The sequence below is a fragment of the Bacillus rossius genome, unplaced genomic scaffold, assembly GCF_032445375.1.
Source record: "Bacillus rossius redtenbacheri isolate Brsri unplaced genomic scaffold, Brsri_v3 Brsri_v3_scf914, whole genome shotgun sequence".
NCBI lineage: Eukaryota > Metazoa > Arthropoda > Insecta > Phasmatodea > Bacillidae > Bacillus > Bacillus rossius.
The window spans coordinates 1-17992 of record NW_026963156.1 but is presented as its reverse complement, the minus strand read 5'-3'; the positions used below and the strand labels follow the sequence as shown (position 1 = coordinate 17992).

General features: G+C 36.0%; 1 protein-coding gene across 1 annotated transcript; it reads left to right on the top strand.

Moving 5' to 3' along the window:
- The first annotated feature begins 519 nt into the window (after nt 1–519).
- Nucleotides 520–17963, top strand: LOC134545993 (uncharacterized). Its single transcript, XM_063388658.1, has 4 exons — nt 520–8573; nt 12472–12835; nt 13173–13370; nt 16287–17963. The coding sequence occupies exons 1-4, from the start codon at nt 8404–8406 to the stop codon at nt 17199–17201; spliced, it is 1647 nt and encodes a 548-aa protein (XP_063244728.1). The 5' UTR covers nt 520–8403; the 3' UTR covers nt 17202–17963.
- Nucleotides 17964–17992: the final 29 nt, after the last annotated feature.

Genomic DNA, 17992 nt, shown 5'->3' with positions numbered 1-17992 from the left:
TCCTTTAATTTATTTCAGAAAGACAATTAGGTAATTTTACCCAGGCTTTTAAAAACCTCAGAATTATTATGATTATAAAAGGCTGAATAAATTAAAAAATAATAATAATTCTGAAATAAATTTAAACCATGCCACGGAGTAGCCACCGGCATTGACTTTAAACCTAAAAAATTTCAGTCATATATTCCATTTGGTTCTATTTATCCATACAGTTAAATATGCGAAAAGTATTCTCTGTATTATTTTATTTTATTTTTTTCCTGTTGTTGAAGTGCGGCCATTGAAACAGTTAACACACTGAACTGTGTTGATCGTGCATACAAAGAAATGCCCTGGGACGGGACATACTCCCACATGGCAGTGGGACTCGGCTCTGGCAGGGGTGTCCTGTGCCGCGGGACTCCACAGATCAGCTCATGGCGCTCTTGAAGCTCCGGGGGGGGGGGGGGGGATGTCGCACTTCCCGTCGCTCTCGGAACTATCGCGGCACTCACGTGGCGCTCCCTAGGAGGCCAGAGTCGCTGCAAGTACTGATGGGTCGTCTTTCCAGGACCGACAAGAGTGGCTGTGACGAGTCGCGTCATTCCCAGCCGACCCGACGCCCGAAAAGTCCGGAAAGGCGGCGCGCGTTGGACCGCGGAATTCCCAAGGCCGCTCGGCGATAGATGACAGCGCGGAGTGTGGAGGGGGAAGGGGGGTAGCCACGACCGGGACGACACCGCTTGACCGCATGGTCATTAGACCGTATGAGGGGAAAGTGTGTCAGAATCACCGCAAGCCCCGCCCCCTAGCTGCCATTGGCCTGGTAGCTAGCGGGGAAAGGGAACGTGACCAGGAGAAGAACTACATAAGTACGGGAACTCGGTTTAGCCTTGCTGAGTCCAGAAAAGTACAAATCAGATTACAATCACAGTATAATGCCACTTGCCAAATATTTTCTTAATGTTATTGAAGAAAAATATTACGAAAACCTGTATAGGGAATGGCGTTTATTAAAGACTGTTGAAGCACTCAAGAAAGAGGACGAATTTATGGCGTGCGGTAACAATGACCCACACAGATTTTATTTTAAGTATTATTTATTTATTTTCCTGCCATACTATATCGTTTTGATTGTTATTATTTATGCTCAGTCTAAAAGCCAATTAACTACGTGTATTCATGTTTAAAAGCCGTCATCAACGTCTGTAATAGAAATGTGAACAAACCAAGTTAAAGTCATTTGACAAAACCAAAAATTGTATTTACGTCTGGAAATGATATAATATGATTTGATTTAATTTATAACCCTAATTTTATGTTGTAAATATTTCCTAAAAGATTTCCTGTTTGTTTTCATATATTGTATTGTTGACTGGAGTTCTATCTATGTGTCTGGCCTTCCAGGCAATCAGGGTTCAGGATTCATCAATAATGAGTTTTTAAATATAATTTGAGAGAGAATAATTTAGCGTCATCTCCGTGTGGGTTAAGCACCAGACGCTGTTGCTTTAATTGCAACTTTTATTGAAATAATCATATACATTGTGTTGGGAGTGTTATCAAAATGTTCTGCGATATAAACTACCTACACGTGAGTGAATGCAAAGGTATTTATGCATTTTAAGAACTTTATATCAGTAATTGAAACTCAAATCAAGGCAATGTCATTGTTCAACTAGAGATGCAATTTTGAACATGTGAACTGAAACGTCTTAATATTGCCATGTAAAAACGAATACCTTACAAATAACTGTGATATTTTATTAAGTATTTGGAAATGACATAAATTGAGATACATTTTTTTTGGTTAAATCTTCAACTTAAGTTACATTACATGACCTCGACCCGATTTCAGTGGTCCGTATAGAAAATATTTTTATGCCCCCCTGAGTAACCAAACTAGCCGGTAATAAAACTGATAATTATAAAGCAGGAACTGCATAATTTTTTAAAGTCATATAATTTATACAAGTGAAATTAAATAAAGTTGGATTAGACTCAGAACTCTTGGTAAAATAGTGCTCGACGTATTGTCCTGAGTGTACATCATCTACTTCTGACTCATCCGTGATATATTCATATAAATAATAATTTTAATATATAAATTTAAGAAGAAAAATTCTAATATTTTATTGTTGAAAATCCTTGTGTCATTATAGTGTACTGTGTTGTGTTGAATAAATGTTTATTGTGTGTTTTTTAAGTAAAATAAGGATTTGTACATACATATTGTCCTACACTTTTTACTTAACAATCAAATTAAGTTAATAATTGATTTATTAATGCAGTGTCAACACCTACACACAATATAGCTACCTATAAGTTACAGTAGAGAAGAAATATAATGGATTTTTGGAATACAGTTTTTGGAATGAAAAATGCTGTAGGAGACCAAATGTTCCCTTCTATAACAGTGTTCATTAAAGCCATGCTATGCTTGCCTCATTCATCCGCAGCAACTGAAAGAATATTTTCTGCAGTTACATTGACCAAAAATAAAATTAGAAACAAAGTATAATCACCACTGGTAAATGCACTTCTTTTGGTAAAATTGAATTGATGAACACATCAGCTGCAGATTTTACTGTTTCAGGAGAACTGATTAAGTTAGCAAGCTCTGCTAGAAACAATGAGAGAATAGGTACTTCCTGTTGTTTATTTTGTGAGTGGGAAATGTGTAAATATAATATTTAGTAATTGAAAGTCTAATGCATAATTAATTTTTAAAAAAGAACTATTTTTTTTGCAAATTCTAAACATTATATTTAATCACATGTATGTCAAGTGCAATATTAATATATTGGCCATCGTTGTTTCTATGGCCGGACACCCACTAGATTTGAACGATAATATCCATTCTTGGTTTCATAAAATCTCAATGTGGCATTTTTTGATTGGATTTCCAAACAGGTTTACTCTAAACAAGAATGCAATTCCAAATGTATGCTGGTGATAAAATGGTGCGTTTAAAATTTTATTTTATTTATCTTTGCATGTGTTATTTTAGGTAATTTGTATTTTCAATTCATTAATTTTAAGAGCGTTGCAATGTCATAACTCCATAAATTGTTAAAACAATAACAAATTATTTTTTATTACTTTTTTTCAAATCTAGTACTTTTTTCTCGCTTAAGTTGGTACGAATTTTTTTTTTCTTGTGGACACCCTGGACACAATACTGTACTGAAGCAGTACCAACCCCAGGAGCATATGAATTGTCTCGCGTGACTCAAGGGAGCCAGCAGTTCTAAACAGCTTTGTGCATTAGGATAGAAGAATTTTAATTCTTACGTATTTTAAGTAGATTTCAAAGAAATACTATACCTATTGTAGCCGTTACGAAGAAGCGACTTCAGGAAAATTTTTACATATTTTTTCGTTTCATGGTACATAGACCCCAAAACCATTGTCAACTCAAAAGCTTATATATAAATATATATATATATATATAATTTTCTTGTGGACACGATAACTGTCGTAATTTTTCTCAAATCAATTCCAAACTAATACATAAAATCTAAATGTGGAAAAACTCGGTCGCTTTCGTTAATGAGCAATATCCGACCAAAGGGGTAGAAATGGGGAAGGTTTTTTTCAAAAACAGAAAAATCGTTCTAAATCACGCAATATGGAAAATATCACATCCGTTTGAATTTATTAAAATTCTTAGGAGTAATGCCAAAATAATTTCTCTGAATAAGTTTTCGATAGGACCGACGGTATCTCCAAGGGGTTGAAAAAACAAGGGTTGGCGGACAAAAAAAATCATAACTCTGTTCGTAGGCATAGCATCGAACTTGAACAAATTATGTATTTTTCTTATAATTTCTATCTAAAACTTTTGTCTGGAACAATTTTTGATTAGACGAACCATTGCAGCAATGTAGTATATAAAATAACAGTAAAAATTAAAAAAAAAAAACATAACTCCCTCAGTAAGTACACCATCAAAACCGTTCTAACTGTTAGTAAATTGTATACTTTTTATCTAAAACTTTTGTCTGAAATAATTTTTTATAGGTCGAACCATTGTTGCAGAGGGTAGAAAAAATAAAGGTATTGAATTAAAAAAAAAAAGCATAATTAATGTACCATGTACACTCATAAATCCTTTATGTTTTATCGTGTAAACTTAAAGTATTCAGTACATCTTTCATCTGAAATAAATTTTTATACGACCAACAACTGCAAGGGGTTGGAAAAACAAGGGTCTGCGGACAAAAAAAAATTATAACTTCCTTCGTAGGTACAAAACCGAATTCGTACGAATTGTGTATTAATCATATAATTTTTGACGTGACAACGTCTAATAAATCGATGAACGCCGGCTGCACGCACGAAAAAGTGTCCCGTAATGCACATTGTCCCACTACGATGTGTCCCGTTACACTCTTTGTACGCTTGCGCGCATCTATCTCTCTTCCGCTCGATTGGAACAACCATCGATTTGACTTTTTCGAGGAACATTAAACTTGAAATACTCCCATTCCTTTCCTACTTTTCCTATAATTGTCCTATCCTTAACAAAATAACACAGATTGGAAGAAGTTAAATAGCAAACATGTATAAAAGTTATAGTTAAAATAATCTCTTCGTGAAAGTAATAAACAAATTTGAATTAATGAGTGCAAATAAAAGTATATTTATCAATTAAATTGCAGATTTCATTTCACTCCTTCTTTGTATCCATACAAAATAGTGATAATTCAATAAAAATGATTCATTTCTACTCATAAAAGTATGCAATAATTTCATCAATGTTTTGTTATGACGTTGTCACGTTAAACTATCTTTCGTAAACCGACTTTACAGACAACCAATTTTTATCTAAAACTTTTGTCTAAACATTTTTCGATCGGACCAACCATTATTGCAAGGGTTTGAAAAAATAATGGGTAGAGTTTAAAAAAATTCATAATTCTCATTAGTTACAATATAACGTTCTTCAAGTTGTTGGTAAACCTTATAATTTTTATCAAAAACTTTTGTCTGAAACAATAATTGATTTTCCATTGCTGCAAGGGGTTAAAAAAAATAAAGGGTAGAATAAAAAAAATTCATAACTCCCTTAGTGGTGCACTTTCAAATCCGTTCAAACTGTTTGTTAATCTTATAATGTTACTAAAAACTTTAGTTTGAAACAATTTTTGATAATACAAACCATTACTTCAAGGGATGGAAATAACAAGTGTAGAAAAACAAAACGACATTACTTTTATAAATACATTTACTTTCAAATTCATTTTAGTAAAAATACCTCAACATTATCTAAAACCTTTGGTTGAAACATTTTTGATGAAACTAACTATTACCATAAAAACAGGGGTTTAAATTTAATTTAATTTTTACATTTTTTAGTATCGAATTCATTGGAATTTGTTTATTACCATCTAAGATTACCTTAAACCTTTGTCCGAAAAAAAAATCAATTAGGCTATACGACATTAGTGCACGAGATGAAAAACTGTGTTTGTAAATCAAAAATAATTACATTACTACCTTAGTAGGCACATTATGAATTTCTTTAAGACATTCATTGCTGATGCATTAATTTAAAAACATTTAAAATATTTTCGCCGTTGTAGGGGATAAACCTGGCAAAAGGCCCCACTTTGAGGCGACAGTTTCTTATGTAGGGGCTATACTACCGTACAAAAGGGCACCACTTAGATAAAATCAGTTTGTAACTTATATGTGTGCTATTCGTTCTAGGTCACAGTTAGGTATTTAATTATGTGCAGTTACTACTAGCTTGGCTGCTGTTAACACATAGATAGGTATGGATACAGTTGGTGATAGGTAGATTACAATACCATACAAAACACCATGGTAATTTTATTTTTTATTAATGAAAATATCTCAGGTTTATCTTTAAAAAAAAATATTATATTACTTTTAAACATCCTAACTATTGTTGGCACGGCAGAACACAAATATGTTAAAAAAATGTCTGGAGTGACGATGCGCACATTCATTAACTAATCAAGTGTCTATTTTATCCGGTTTCGAAAATCTCATACACAGGTTCAGTTTATAATTTCGTTTTATATAAGTTTTTTACCTCGGCTAGATAAAATAACTTAAGTCGGTAGAGCTCTGATGCTCTCTCTCCCAGGCCACTGGGTGATTACAGTTGTGTGTTAAAATAAAGTGTCAAAATATATTCACGAAGTTAATTTTTACAATAATCCAGTTCATCAATGTTTCTCTTGGAATTAGACCGCAAAATAACGAGGTATGGATGGGATACGTGATTCGTCCTAGCGAAATGGAGTAACAGACTCAGTCATTTCTTACTCACGTATATTTTTCACTCCGAATAACTTTATCCTTTTGGATAAAGCCCTAATAATACTCTCTTACGTTTCAACAGTACATTTATACCATCCTTTAGTGCGGATGCATATTTCTGCTAGCTATTTTTCAGGATAATATTCCGTCGACGTCTCGTATGTGTTCATCCATTAGTAGGCCATTACATTATTTTAAAACCTTCTTAATTTAAGTCAGCTTAACAATCCGTTCCAGATTTAAAATACGGCTCCTGATTGGCCGAGAAATAAAGACAGTTACATTATTTCATATCAAAGACATCAAATCCGCGCGCAACAATAGCGCGGAACACAAAATCTCTCATTAAATTTGAATAAATATAGAAATAACATTTTTCATTAAATAAAAACGGTGTCAAATTAACAGTTTACCGTTTAAATGTCAATTGCTCCTAGAGGGGTCCTTGCAATTGTTTGTCTTCAACGTTCGTTTTTGTCATAGAGTTACAATCACATAGATATACACATAAAATATAAATAGTTTTCAAATAATAAAAATATACATACCAGACGAATAAGTATAAATTAAAATAAATAATTACGTAATCGGGGCTGAAACATACATAGTTGCAGTAGGTACACCGTATGGAATATGAGAAAATGTTGAATCGATATTTTTTGAATATTGGCGAGCAGATAGGTATTTTTCTTGTCAGCTTCCTTAAGTTCTTTAAATGTTCAAGGAGTTTATAGAAGTTAAAAAAAAATAATTCAAGATGATATACTTAGTAACTTTGAAATCTACCTACGCCTGTAGGCTGTGTCAAAGGGGATTCTTTTTTTTTTACAGAATTTTTGTTATATCGGGGTAAGTTCTTTCTACTGGAGTATTTTGATACTGAAAAAACTTATAATATGGTGACGTCTACGCAAAGTTGGCAGTTACGAATGTACTAGGAAGTTACAAAGTTTTAATTTCAATGGATTTAGTCATTCAGCTAAAACACCAAACATAAAATTCGTCCCCTATCCTCCAAAACCCCGAAATGAGTAAGACATGATGTTTCGCCAACTTAACTTTCAACTTGTAAGGCGACATGTACTGTTCGTTGGTCTAATTTAAGTATGTTGACATTAATACCATATTTTGTTGAAAAGTAAATTGATTATAATGATTTACATAATTTTAAATAGTTTCAGAATTCAGTATTAGCTGTAGTAAGCTACGTACAGATGACGAAGCAAATGTTAATGCTATATAACCTCTTCAGGAAAAGTAATTACGAATTAGTCGAATTTATAGTTTATGCTTGGAGAAATCAATGAAGTAAATTTATATGTGTTAAGACTACTTTATGTTTTTCCGCAATATTTGCATGCAAGAAATGCGGCTTATGAACACCCGATCAGTTGCCAATTTAAAAATTACTTATTTTTCTGAAACGATATGGTAGGTCTCATAATAGATACCACCACTCCGAATGCCTATATACTGGCCGGTTGACTTCTAGGAAACACTCTCTCAGTTGTGATAGGCAGCTGCTCGACTGACCCCCTCCACTTTCTGATGCGCTCATCACGTGATCGCCTGGTGACAGTGGGGTCTGCGCAGGTTATTTTGCCTCTTGTCGCGCTATACGGTCACTAGACGGGTAGATGGTCGGAAAGATATTTGTGCCGGAAAGCTATTTGCGAAATTAACTTATTTCTATGGAAGGTGAAGATTCGGAGTTAGTTAGACCGGAAGGTGAACCAAGTGCGTCTAATCAAGCAAGATCTGAAGTGCTACCTGGGCGCAAGAAGAATTCTTGTGTCTATCATGATTGCCAAGGATATTTCTACTTCAGCGAAAGAACTACTGCAAATACAAGGTAAGTGGTTCTCGGAAAAGTGCAATCTAATATTTTAGAGTAGTGCGATGAAATTTCACGCACGTGGAAGGCACTAGAAGGAAATTTGCCTTGTAAATTATTGTGTAGGAAGTATTGCTTTGTTTCAAGAAACTCAAGCTTCATAGTATTGCATATATGAGCTATTATACCACGCAACATTTTAGAATAATAATCGTATTTGTAACAATACGTTTAAAAAAATTTGCAGGCAACTGAGATGCACCAGAAAGAGTCACGGCTGTCGCGCTCGAGCAACAATGGGTCTTCAGGAAGGCGCAGTTATTGCTCTGTCCAGAAGCAGTCCACTGCACAACCATGAACCGGACCTGAGCATTAAAGAATCATACAAACTGCGTGCAGTTCTTAAGGCAAGATCAAAAATGGAAACCACCTCTCTTCGCGAAATCTTTTTTTCCGAGGCGAAAAGGTGAGAAATATTGATAGGCTTCATTTATGTTGTTGTTCTTGTTGTTGTTGATGATGATGACCTTTGAAGGTTTTGGCAGCTCACAACAGCTCAGGTATTCAGATAGATAGATAGATAGATAGATAGATATATATAGGCCTATAGTTGTTCTGGGGATGAATTATATGAATATACGGCAGCACCAGGAGGGATAGGCAGGGGAAATAGGAGATTCCCCCCCCCCCCCCAAAAAAAAAACCGCCGACCTGTTGCGTCGTCATTTGAGATCCTGGAGTGATCCCGGCGGGAACCGCACCCGGATTGCCTTAGTGTGTGACTTTGTGTGGTGGATTGGGGGGGGGGGGGGGGGGGGGAGAGAGAGAGAGAGAAACAATTTACACACTTCTGTCCATTACTTTTTCCGGAACACAAATGTTCATATCACAAACGAGTAATAAAACTTACAAAACACAATTTCTCACACTTCCAAAACGTTCATATTGCCATAAAGTAAGCGACTCGAGATGAACATCTGAAAAACTTTTTCTCGTGCGAATTCAGGTTGACGCGCGTAGGGAACAAATTTAGATAAGCAAAAACAGCTTATGTTTACTGTAAAGAACATAAGTTACTAGTACAAAGTTGGTGTTCAATGCATTTATTTGGTTGCGATTTTTTTTCTAATCTTAACACTTTCAGTCATAGCATCCCACATTTAGGAGAGTTGCACATTAATTAGTTTTACGTTTTAACTGTACTTAAAAGTCACCTAACATTAAATTTGTGAGAATAAGTGGAATCATTTATTTCTGAGAATTGTTTCCAGCCATAAATACAGCAACCACTAGGTAATAACATCTGCCATATTAAAAATCGTATATTGGCTTCAATGCTTGAGCGATCGTTGTGTTTGTAAAGATAAAGAAGGCATCATATAATTTGGCTCATAGCAACAGTTGAAATTAAAATTTTCTCTGTGACTGAAAGGGTTAAATACGATAGTAAAAGAAACTAATATACTAATTCTGTAAAAAAAAATTAAGACTCGTAGCGTGTATAATGAGTGAAGTGTATATATAATCATAGTCTACGTATTGTCAGTGGCTGCATCCGAATACTGACCTAATGGATCCATTAGCTAAGGGATCCACTAAAAGTGCATCGTAGTGGACGCGGCCATCTTTGAGTTGAATCAAAATTATCACAAGGGATGCTGATGCATCACTTCACGCATCCACTAATTCGAGATTTCTAGGGATGCGACACTCGCATCCACTAACGCGTCCCTACATCCATTAGCTTCGGAATTGGGTTTTATTATGTTTGTGTATAACATTACTTCAGATTTTCAGCATAAGATTTGTTTAAAACATTATTAGTGAAAGTGATAACTTAAACAGAGACAAATGAAGACGTTAATAAATATAATCAAAATACGAATTTAAACTTAAAGGGTAATTCAAAACTCATAAGTATTTTTAAAGTTTACAATTTATAGAATGTATTTTATTTTGATCACTAACATGTGTAACATTCACGTTACGTTATTTTTTAATAGGTAGGTATTTATTATTTACGTTTTGCTGAATATTCGTAGATATCCATACACAAAATGGCTGCGTGAACATTAGTACGACTGACAGTCAACAGGTGGTGCTAGCAGTAAATGTATTCGGATACTATCCATACATTAGAAATGCGTCCTCTACATTGTGGCTGCATTTGCTAAGGGATGTAGGGAAGAGTGTGCTAAGGACGCATCTCTGTGTATTCGGATACAGCCACAGTTTCCGCGTGGACAAATCCGGAATGCGGAAAACATGTCGTTACCGTGCATAATTTTATCATATTGTTATGAACGCTGGAGACGAGACAGCGACGGCGCCAAGTGCGTGACCGGTGGCTGCGGGGGCGCTGACGTCACGCATACCAGGCTGGATGACGAGGGGCCCTCGGTTTCCCTCCTCCCTTTCCACGCACCATGCAACTACCTTGGCCAGAGCTATTGTTCCTAGCGGCCCCCGTCAGTCACGTTCACGCTTATCCCTGCCCTTCCCCCCTCCCCTGCCCTACCTGGCACACCCGCCAGAGCCCTGAAGTACGAGCCCCGGTGCCTGCCAGGGATTTTCCCCACGCTGTTCCACCAGTCTACGAGAGATCTGGAAGCATCGTCACGTGGGATGAGTGACCCCTTCGCCATCGGGTCGGAAACCCCTATGACGTCAAGCAGGGGTCTCTGTGTTTCCACGACCGACCCGGGACCGCTGAATGCGAGACTTCTGGGTGTTTCGACGCCTGACTCTGCGGCTATAAAAGGGTCCCCCCCGCTTGGCTCGAGAAATAAGAGATTGGTTGGTTGGTGAGAGGCGCGCGTGGCGCATATTACCTCAGTTGCAATGTACACAATGTATGGGGTTTCACCAAGAGACAAGAGAGTCAAGCCTAATTTAAAATTAATGCTTTATCTCCTTAATGAATATCCATTATTCCCTTTCAGAAATTAATAAGGATATCATCAAGAACTTAGTTATTAGATCTTGCTATAAAAGGAGATGAACAGCGTCTAAATTCGAATGTAGCTGCATCAACATGTAGCCAATTGTTGCAATACAAAAAAACTTTCAGCGATTTTGAACTTGACCAAATCCCTAGCGAAAATGAGTCGTGTTCATCGGTAAGTGAGTACGAATGTGAGGTTGAAGAGCACTTTATTCAGCCCGAGCTACCATTCCTTGTGAAGGAAGATGATAATCCGGAGCCTGAAGTATCAGTCCCAATCGTGGAGGATATTGGTGATATTCAGTGCAATAAAATGAAATGTGAAGTGCCATTTCTTTTCTAGTAAGGTATAGGTTACTTGGGAAAACTGTCCTATTTTCAATGGCATAAAAAATTTACTTGCGATTGAGATCCTTATATTCCAGAAGATATTTATAACCCATTAGAACTGTTCCTACAACTTTTCCTGTGGATCTCTTAGAAAATATAGCTTTTCAGACCAATCTGTATGCTGCGCAGAAACTGGGAGGTTCTTGCAATTTTCATCACACTAATTTTGAGGAGCTAAAAGCATTTTTTGCCACCAATCTCATAATGGGAATACAGAAATTGTAATGCTACAAGGACTCTAGGTCATCTAACCCTGCAATGAGAGACACATATATTTCTTATATGATGTCGCGTAACAGATTTTCATGGTTACTAAGTCATGTACGTACATTTTAATGATAACGACCATCAATAAAAAAAAGGACAAGAAAACTACGACGAACTGTACAAAGTCCTCAAAGAGTTAATAAAATGAAAAGGCTGTGAAGTGTTTAATTGAACATGGTAAGATTCAAACAGCTTTTTATGTGTTTCAATGTTTATATGAATGTGATTATTGGCAGAAGCCGCAGCGTAAGCATCAAGAAATTTGGTAATACTAGGCCTTTTATTGTTAAAATTGTGTCATGTAAATGGCAAAGTGGGGTGTTCTGTGCCAAGCGTCTCCAAGAGAAATGTGTGTCACTATTCGTGATTATGTCACGCTGGAGCTCTTAGCTGTACTGAATGTAGTCATAGCGAAGTTCGATCTGCAAAATGTGTCGATTGCAAGCAGGAAGGTGGTTTTTAAGACTTGAACACGCAGCATAAATTTAATAATTTGAAAGGAATTGGGATGTGTAGGGTGAAACTTATCAGGCATATATTATAGCTACCTATTATTTAACTTCTAAACTTCTCATTTCAGTTACATTGAATCTTCAAATTATATACAAATGTGATAATAATCTCAATTTTCTCTAACCCTATAACAAGTATGATAATCAAATAAATAGCATGTTCGGGTTCAATCTCAAAGTCACTGGTCTCCAAGATAGTGGCTATCTTAAGTTACTCTTAAGTCTTAATATGCTTCTTCTATTTTTTACAGAAATTCTGATGGTGCAGATAAAAATCCTTATGCAACAGTGCGGAGGTGTATGGAAAGAGCAAGACGTGAGCTATTTCCACCAATTACGGAGGATTTGCGGGAGTTCTGCAATATTTTGGACGGCAGAACCTGGGCAGATCTGTACAGCCCCAACCACGAAAAACAACTTGCCCACAAAGTCGTAGAAACTGACAATGGACAAATCACTGCAATTGTTTTTGCTAATGATACCTTCCTTCAATTCCTTTCGGAAAATCCAACCGAACGTCGTGAGGTATCATTTGACGCTACCTTCAAAGTAGTCCCCCGAAGGCCGAGCGGCTTTTGTCAACTGATGACAGCGGTGGTATACTTTCAAGACATAGTAAGTATACTAGCAATATTCTTTTAGAAATTCAATACTCCATTTTCTTATTTGCAACTCCTTTTTTAATTTGGAAGTGTTTCTTCAGATTTCAAAAACGTGCTCGACTTTCTTTGTTTGCTTGTTTTTATGTTACTACATAATTACAAAAGTTTGTGTACAGAATTTACCTTTATTTCTTAAAAAAAAAAAAATGCAAAATCATAAAAGTGTATTACAAATAATTATGGATACCAGATTTTGTTAAGATTTGATTTTCCTTGTGTGTGGTTTTTTTTTTTTTTTTTTTTTTAGGTAATGATGTGTTTAAAATAATAAATTAACGTTACAATTTCAGGGATTTCCGATTTTCTTCGCCTTGATGACCAAACGGACTCAAGAAGCATACGTTGCTGTCTTAGACATATTCCATCAGAAGACATCTGCTTGGGAAATTGTGGCTGTATCGTCAGATTTTGAAAAAGGACTTGTTAATGCCATTATAACCAGATATCCGAATGCAGAGTTCCATGGGTGTTGGTACCATTGCTGCCAGGTAAGTAAGTTATTCTGTCATGAACTAACTCTTCTTCTTTTTTAGAGGAAATTTAGGGGCTAATGAACATTCAGATTCTGTTACATTACCATCCCAGAGTATAAGTAATACTCTTAATACATACTTTTACTTGATTGTTAGTGAATACCATTTAGCAGATGTCAAGAAAGCATACATACTTATGTTTTCGATTGTTTAAAAAATTCGCTAGGTAGGTACATAGTAGAAATTGGTTCCTTCGGGTGCACGGGCGGCGGCTGGGGATTGAGGATGGGGTCAATGACCGAACGCCCTGACGTCACAGCGGCCATCTTGGATGACCTTGGGCATGACCTTGGTGGCCAATTTGGGTCCGCCATTTTGTTTTCACTGCCAATTTTTTGAGCCATTATTTTGTTTTCTAGAACTTTCCACCATTTTGTTTCGCCACCATTTTGTTTCGCTACCATTTTGTTTTCTAGAACTTTCCATGACATCGAACGACCTACTCCTAGGCGTTGCATGTTTTGTTATGGCTGCCATCTTGGATTTCCTTAAATATTAACCGATTTCAATGAAAAATTTAAAATATATAACAAAATTTAATTCAAATTTCTTTTTAATTTAAAAACCTACCATCTTTAAATTCGACCACCATATTGAAATTTTGTAATTTTTAACTTCGAAACTCAGGTAAAATTTTAAAATTTATAAAAACATTTAATTAATTAAAATTATAATGAAAATTTATATAAAAACATACTTATGTCACAGAGTCCTGGGTTCGAATCCGAAGAGGTAAAAATAAATAAATTAAAATGGCAACTGATCCTTACGCCATACAAGCCACCGGCAGACTAACCTTACAACAGCATATGTCAAATTAAATATTAAGTCAGTCGGTATGACGACATGTCCGCCATCTTGTTTCTGGCTGCTGGGAGCAGACATCTTGTTTCAAGCTGCTGAAGGCCATCATGTTAGTTTTAATTTTAACTGCTAGAGTGAAATATTAATTTATTAACAGTCAACTGTCATGGCATCCACCATCATGGGCGCCATCTTAAAATTATCTTAATATCGAGCTAGAAAGTCGCAAAAAATTCAAATTTTTACCTCGTATGATTCGAACCCAGGACTCTGTGACATAAGTATGTTTTATATAAATTTTTATTATAATTTAAAATAATTAATTTTTTATTAATTTTTAATTTTTCCCGACTTTCCAAGTTAAAAATTAAATTTTTTTAATATGGCAGACAAAATTCAAGATGGTGGAGGTTTTTAAATAAAAACAATTTGAATTAAATTTTGTTATTAAATTTTAAAAAAATTTCATTGAAATTGGTTAATATTTAAGGAAATCCAATATGGCGGCAATAACGAAAAATGCAACGCCTAGGAGTAGGATGTTGAATGTCATGGAAAGTTCTAGAAAACAAAATGGCGGCTCAAAAAATAGCGGCAAAAACAAAATGGCGGACCCAAATTGGCCACCAAGTTCATGCCCAAGATCAAAGGTCATGCCCAAGGTCATCAAAGATGGCCGCTGTGAAGTCAGGGCGATCGGTCATTGACCCCATCCTCAATCCTTAGCCGCCAGCCGTGCGTCAGAAGTAACCAATTCCTACTACTTAGATACCAAAATGAAATTCTGTGAAACAAAATTTCGATTTAACAGTTTCATTCACCTTTTCATATTTTTCTTGAATGTCATAATTTTCTAACACAGCATTTAATGTGTCTACAAAAACAGAAATACACACAGAAATAAACACAGACATACATGCCAATATACTAAATCGCATATATGCACAAAAACACCCACTAACAATCACAAACATACAGAAAACAGTGCACAAAAAAGACACACATAAATGCAGAGTAAAAGAAATATTAAAAAAAAATTACGATCATGTTTTGTAGAATTATTTTTTATATTACTTTAAGTACAATTGTTACTGTTTGGCATCTGTGCTTTATGAAAGAATGTCAATAAATTATGGGCCGCATTACTAATGATATCAACATCTCGAAACATCCAATACTAACCTCCATTCCTGTCTAATTCGGCATTCTAACTTTGTAATCCGAAGGCACAGAAGTGTACAGACTTAATCAATAACCAATAAGATAAGACATCCAAAAAATTAATTTTAAAAATCTCCACACACACATTTCTCTGTCAGGCTAGATGAGTGTAGCGATGGAATTCAATAAAGGAAGGTACTGTTCCGGTCCGGGATTTTTTTCTTTAAAGGAAAACGTTAACCCCATTTACACACATTAATATTGGACAGTTATAGTATCTCTGAGCAGGTTATACTAGTGTTTTTATCACATCGGGAGCTTGTTGGGATTGGACATACTTCTGCATTTCAGTTAAGTGGTGGTGGGGAGAGGTAAGTTATATGTGGTGCAATATGTGTTGGTAGGAGAGGAGTGGTAGGTATGTTTATGTAATAATTACGAGGTTGTGTATAGGTCACAGGGTTCGAGGAAGGGGCATGACCTTTCGAGTGATATGACAAAAAAAGTCTTAGGGAGTGGATAGAGCATGCTAATGCCCTTTTTCAGAAGTATGTATGTCTTATGGGTGTTGGTAGGAAAATGAATGGGAGATATGCTTATGTAGTGGGGAGGGGTATTCTGTTTTATCTCACAGTGTATGGTTCGATGTAGGGGGGTATAGCTTAAGGGGGTTAGAGTGGTATGAAAAGCAGCAAGTCTTAGGAAGAGGGGGATGATGGTGAGAGACTAAGTCTATCTCCACCTCCTCCTCTCCCCTCCCCTCTCCAGGCAAACTCACCCCTCCCCCTACACCTCTCTTCACTCCTCTCCCCTCCCCTCACCCATGATCCAGAATGCCTACGCACCTGTACTTACTGTATTATTTTATGTACTTAAGTTTCATGTTCTACAAATTTTTGCTTTCAGGCTATTTGGAGAATGGTCATGAAAACTGGTCTAGTGGAGGACTGCAAGAACAATGACGACATGAAGAGGGCTATAAAAATGTTGATGGCACTAGCCCACTTGCCTGCAACAAGAGGAGCCCCACATGACGATGCTGTTCCTGCCTACGACATTGCTGACGGATTAGAGGCAATCCTAATTTTCATACATGAAAAAAATTTGGAAGAAAAGTTGGCAAATTTGATCGAATATTTTCAAAACTACTGGATGGCTAGAGTGACGCCCCGATGCTTTTCTGTCTTCAATCTACCAAGAAGAACAAATAATGCGTTGGAATCTTTCCACGCTCTAGTTTTGTCAATAATGGGCCCACATGCAAATGTGTGGAAATTTTTAGTTCACCTGTCTGACTTGAGCAACATGTACTTTTCGGAATTCAAAGCTCTTGTAGAAGGAAAGACTATTAGAAGACAGAAACCACAGAACACCAACACGCAGAATTTGCGAAAAATCATAGGAAAATTAGTATCGCGAGAATTTAGCGTCACTGAATTCCTGCGCAAAGCTGCGCACACAGTTGATGGCGCATATAACACTTTGCAAACTCAGAATGCGAGAGCAGAAGCTACTGAGGCTTATCAAGCATCGGAGGATGAGGACGATCCCGAAGATGTCATACCAAGAGCACTTCGGAATGTGCCAGCAGAAGTAGAAGAGCTTTTGCCTGAAGATCCAGAACCAGACCAAAGAACACACATGACGTGTAAGGTTTGTCTTCTCAACCCATTGACTCACCTGGTATATCCTTGCGGACATTTCGTGTTATGTGAGAACTGTGTAATCGGCCTGAGAGAGAACCAATCTCCATTTGTAACACTAAAGTGTCCGGTATGCCGCTCTGAGTGTGGCGATATTGTGCGTGTTTTTTTTGCTTAATTATCGTATATAGATCTAGATTTCACTAATTAAACTGTAGATGCATGTGATTCCTAAACCAAACAAACAAACTATTGTAACATACTTAATATTGTTTTTCAACCAAGGTACCAGAAGTAGGCCTATGTAAGGTGTTTCTCTTATTATTTTATATTAATTATTGTCTAATATTATATTAAATAATTATCAGACTAAATTTAAATGTTTTCAAAAAAGCAAAACATAATTACTTATTCCAGAGAACTCCTTTCTTAAACCCTTTAAAACTAGGTACATTTAATCGGTGTGCCACGTGCTACTGCTTCTCAGGATTCACGTTGCAGCACCCATTATTTTTTCAAGCTTCCATGCGCATGACATATAAAAAAAATTAAAATGTTAAAAGCTGTCAACACACATTCATCCGCAACGACATATTCTAATATTCAAATACATTGATACATCTCCTTCTCCAATTTATGATTTTATTTATCTAAGTAATAACATTTATTCTTGGTGTTGGAATTTTATAAGTCTACTATTAAAATAAAATATAAGTTGTATTGGCTGTAGAAGCTAACACGGATTATTTATCGCTACCAGCATCAGACCTACTCAAACTGATTTACATAGCTTATGTTTTCTTTACATGCTTTCATTTGCGCTTACAATTTCTTTGAGGGCTTTCATTTGCGCTTACAATTTCTTTGAGGGCTTTCATTTGCGCTTACAATTTCTTTAAGGCCTTTCATTTGCGACTACAATTTCTTTGAGGGCTTTCATTTACGCTTACATTTTCTTAACATGTATTT

Coding starts and splice junctions, on each gene's coding strand:
- LOC134545993 (XM_063388658.1), top strand. CDS start 8,404: ATGGGTCTTCAGGAAGGCGCAGTTATTGCTCTGTCCAGAAGCAGTCCA. Junction 8,574..12,471: donor TTTTTTTCCGAGGCGAAAAG/GTGAGAAATATT, acceptor TATTTTTTACAG/AAATTCTGATGGTGCAGATA. Junction 13,371..16,286: donor GTTGGTACCATTGCTGCCAG/GTAAGTAAGTTA, acceptor TTTTGCTTTCAG/GCTATTTGGAGAATGGTCAT.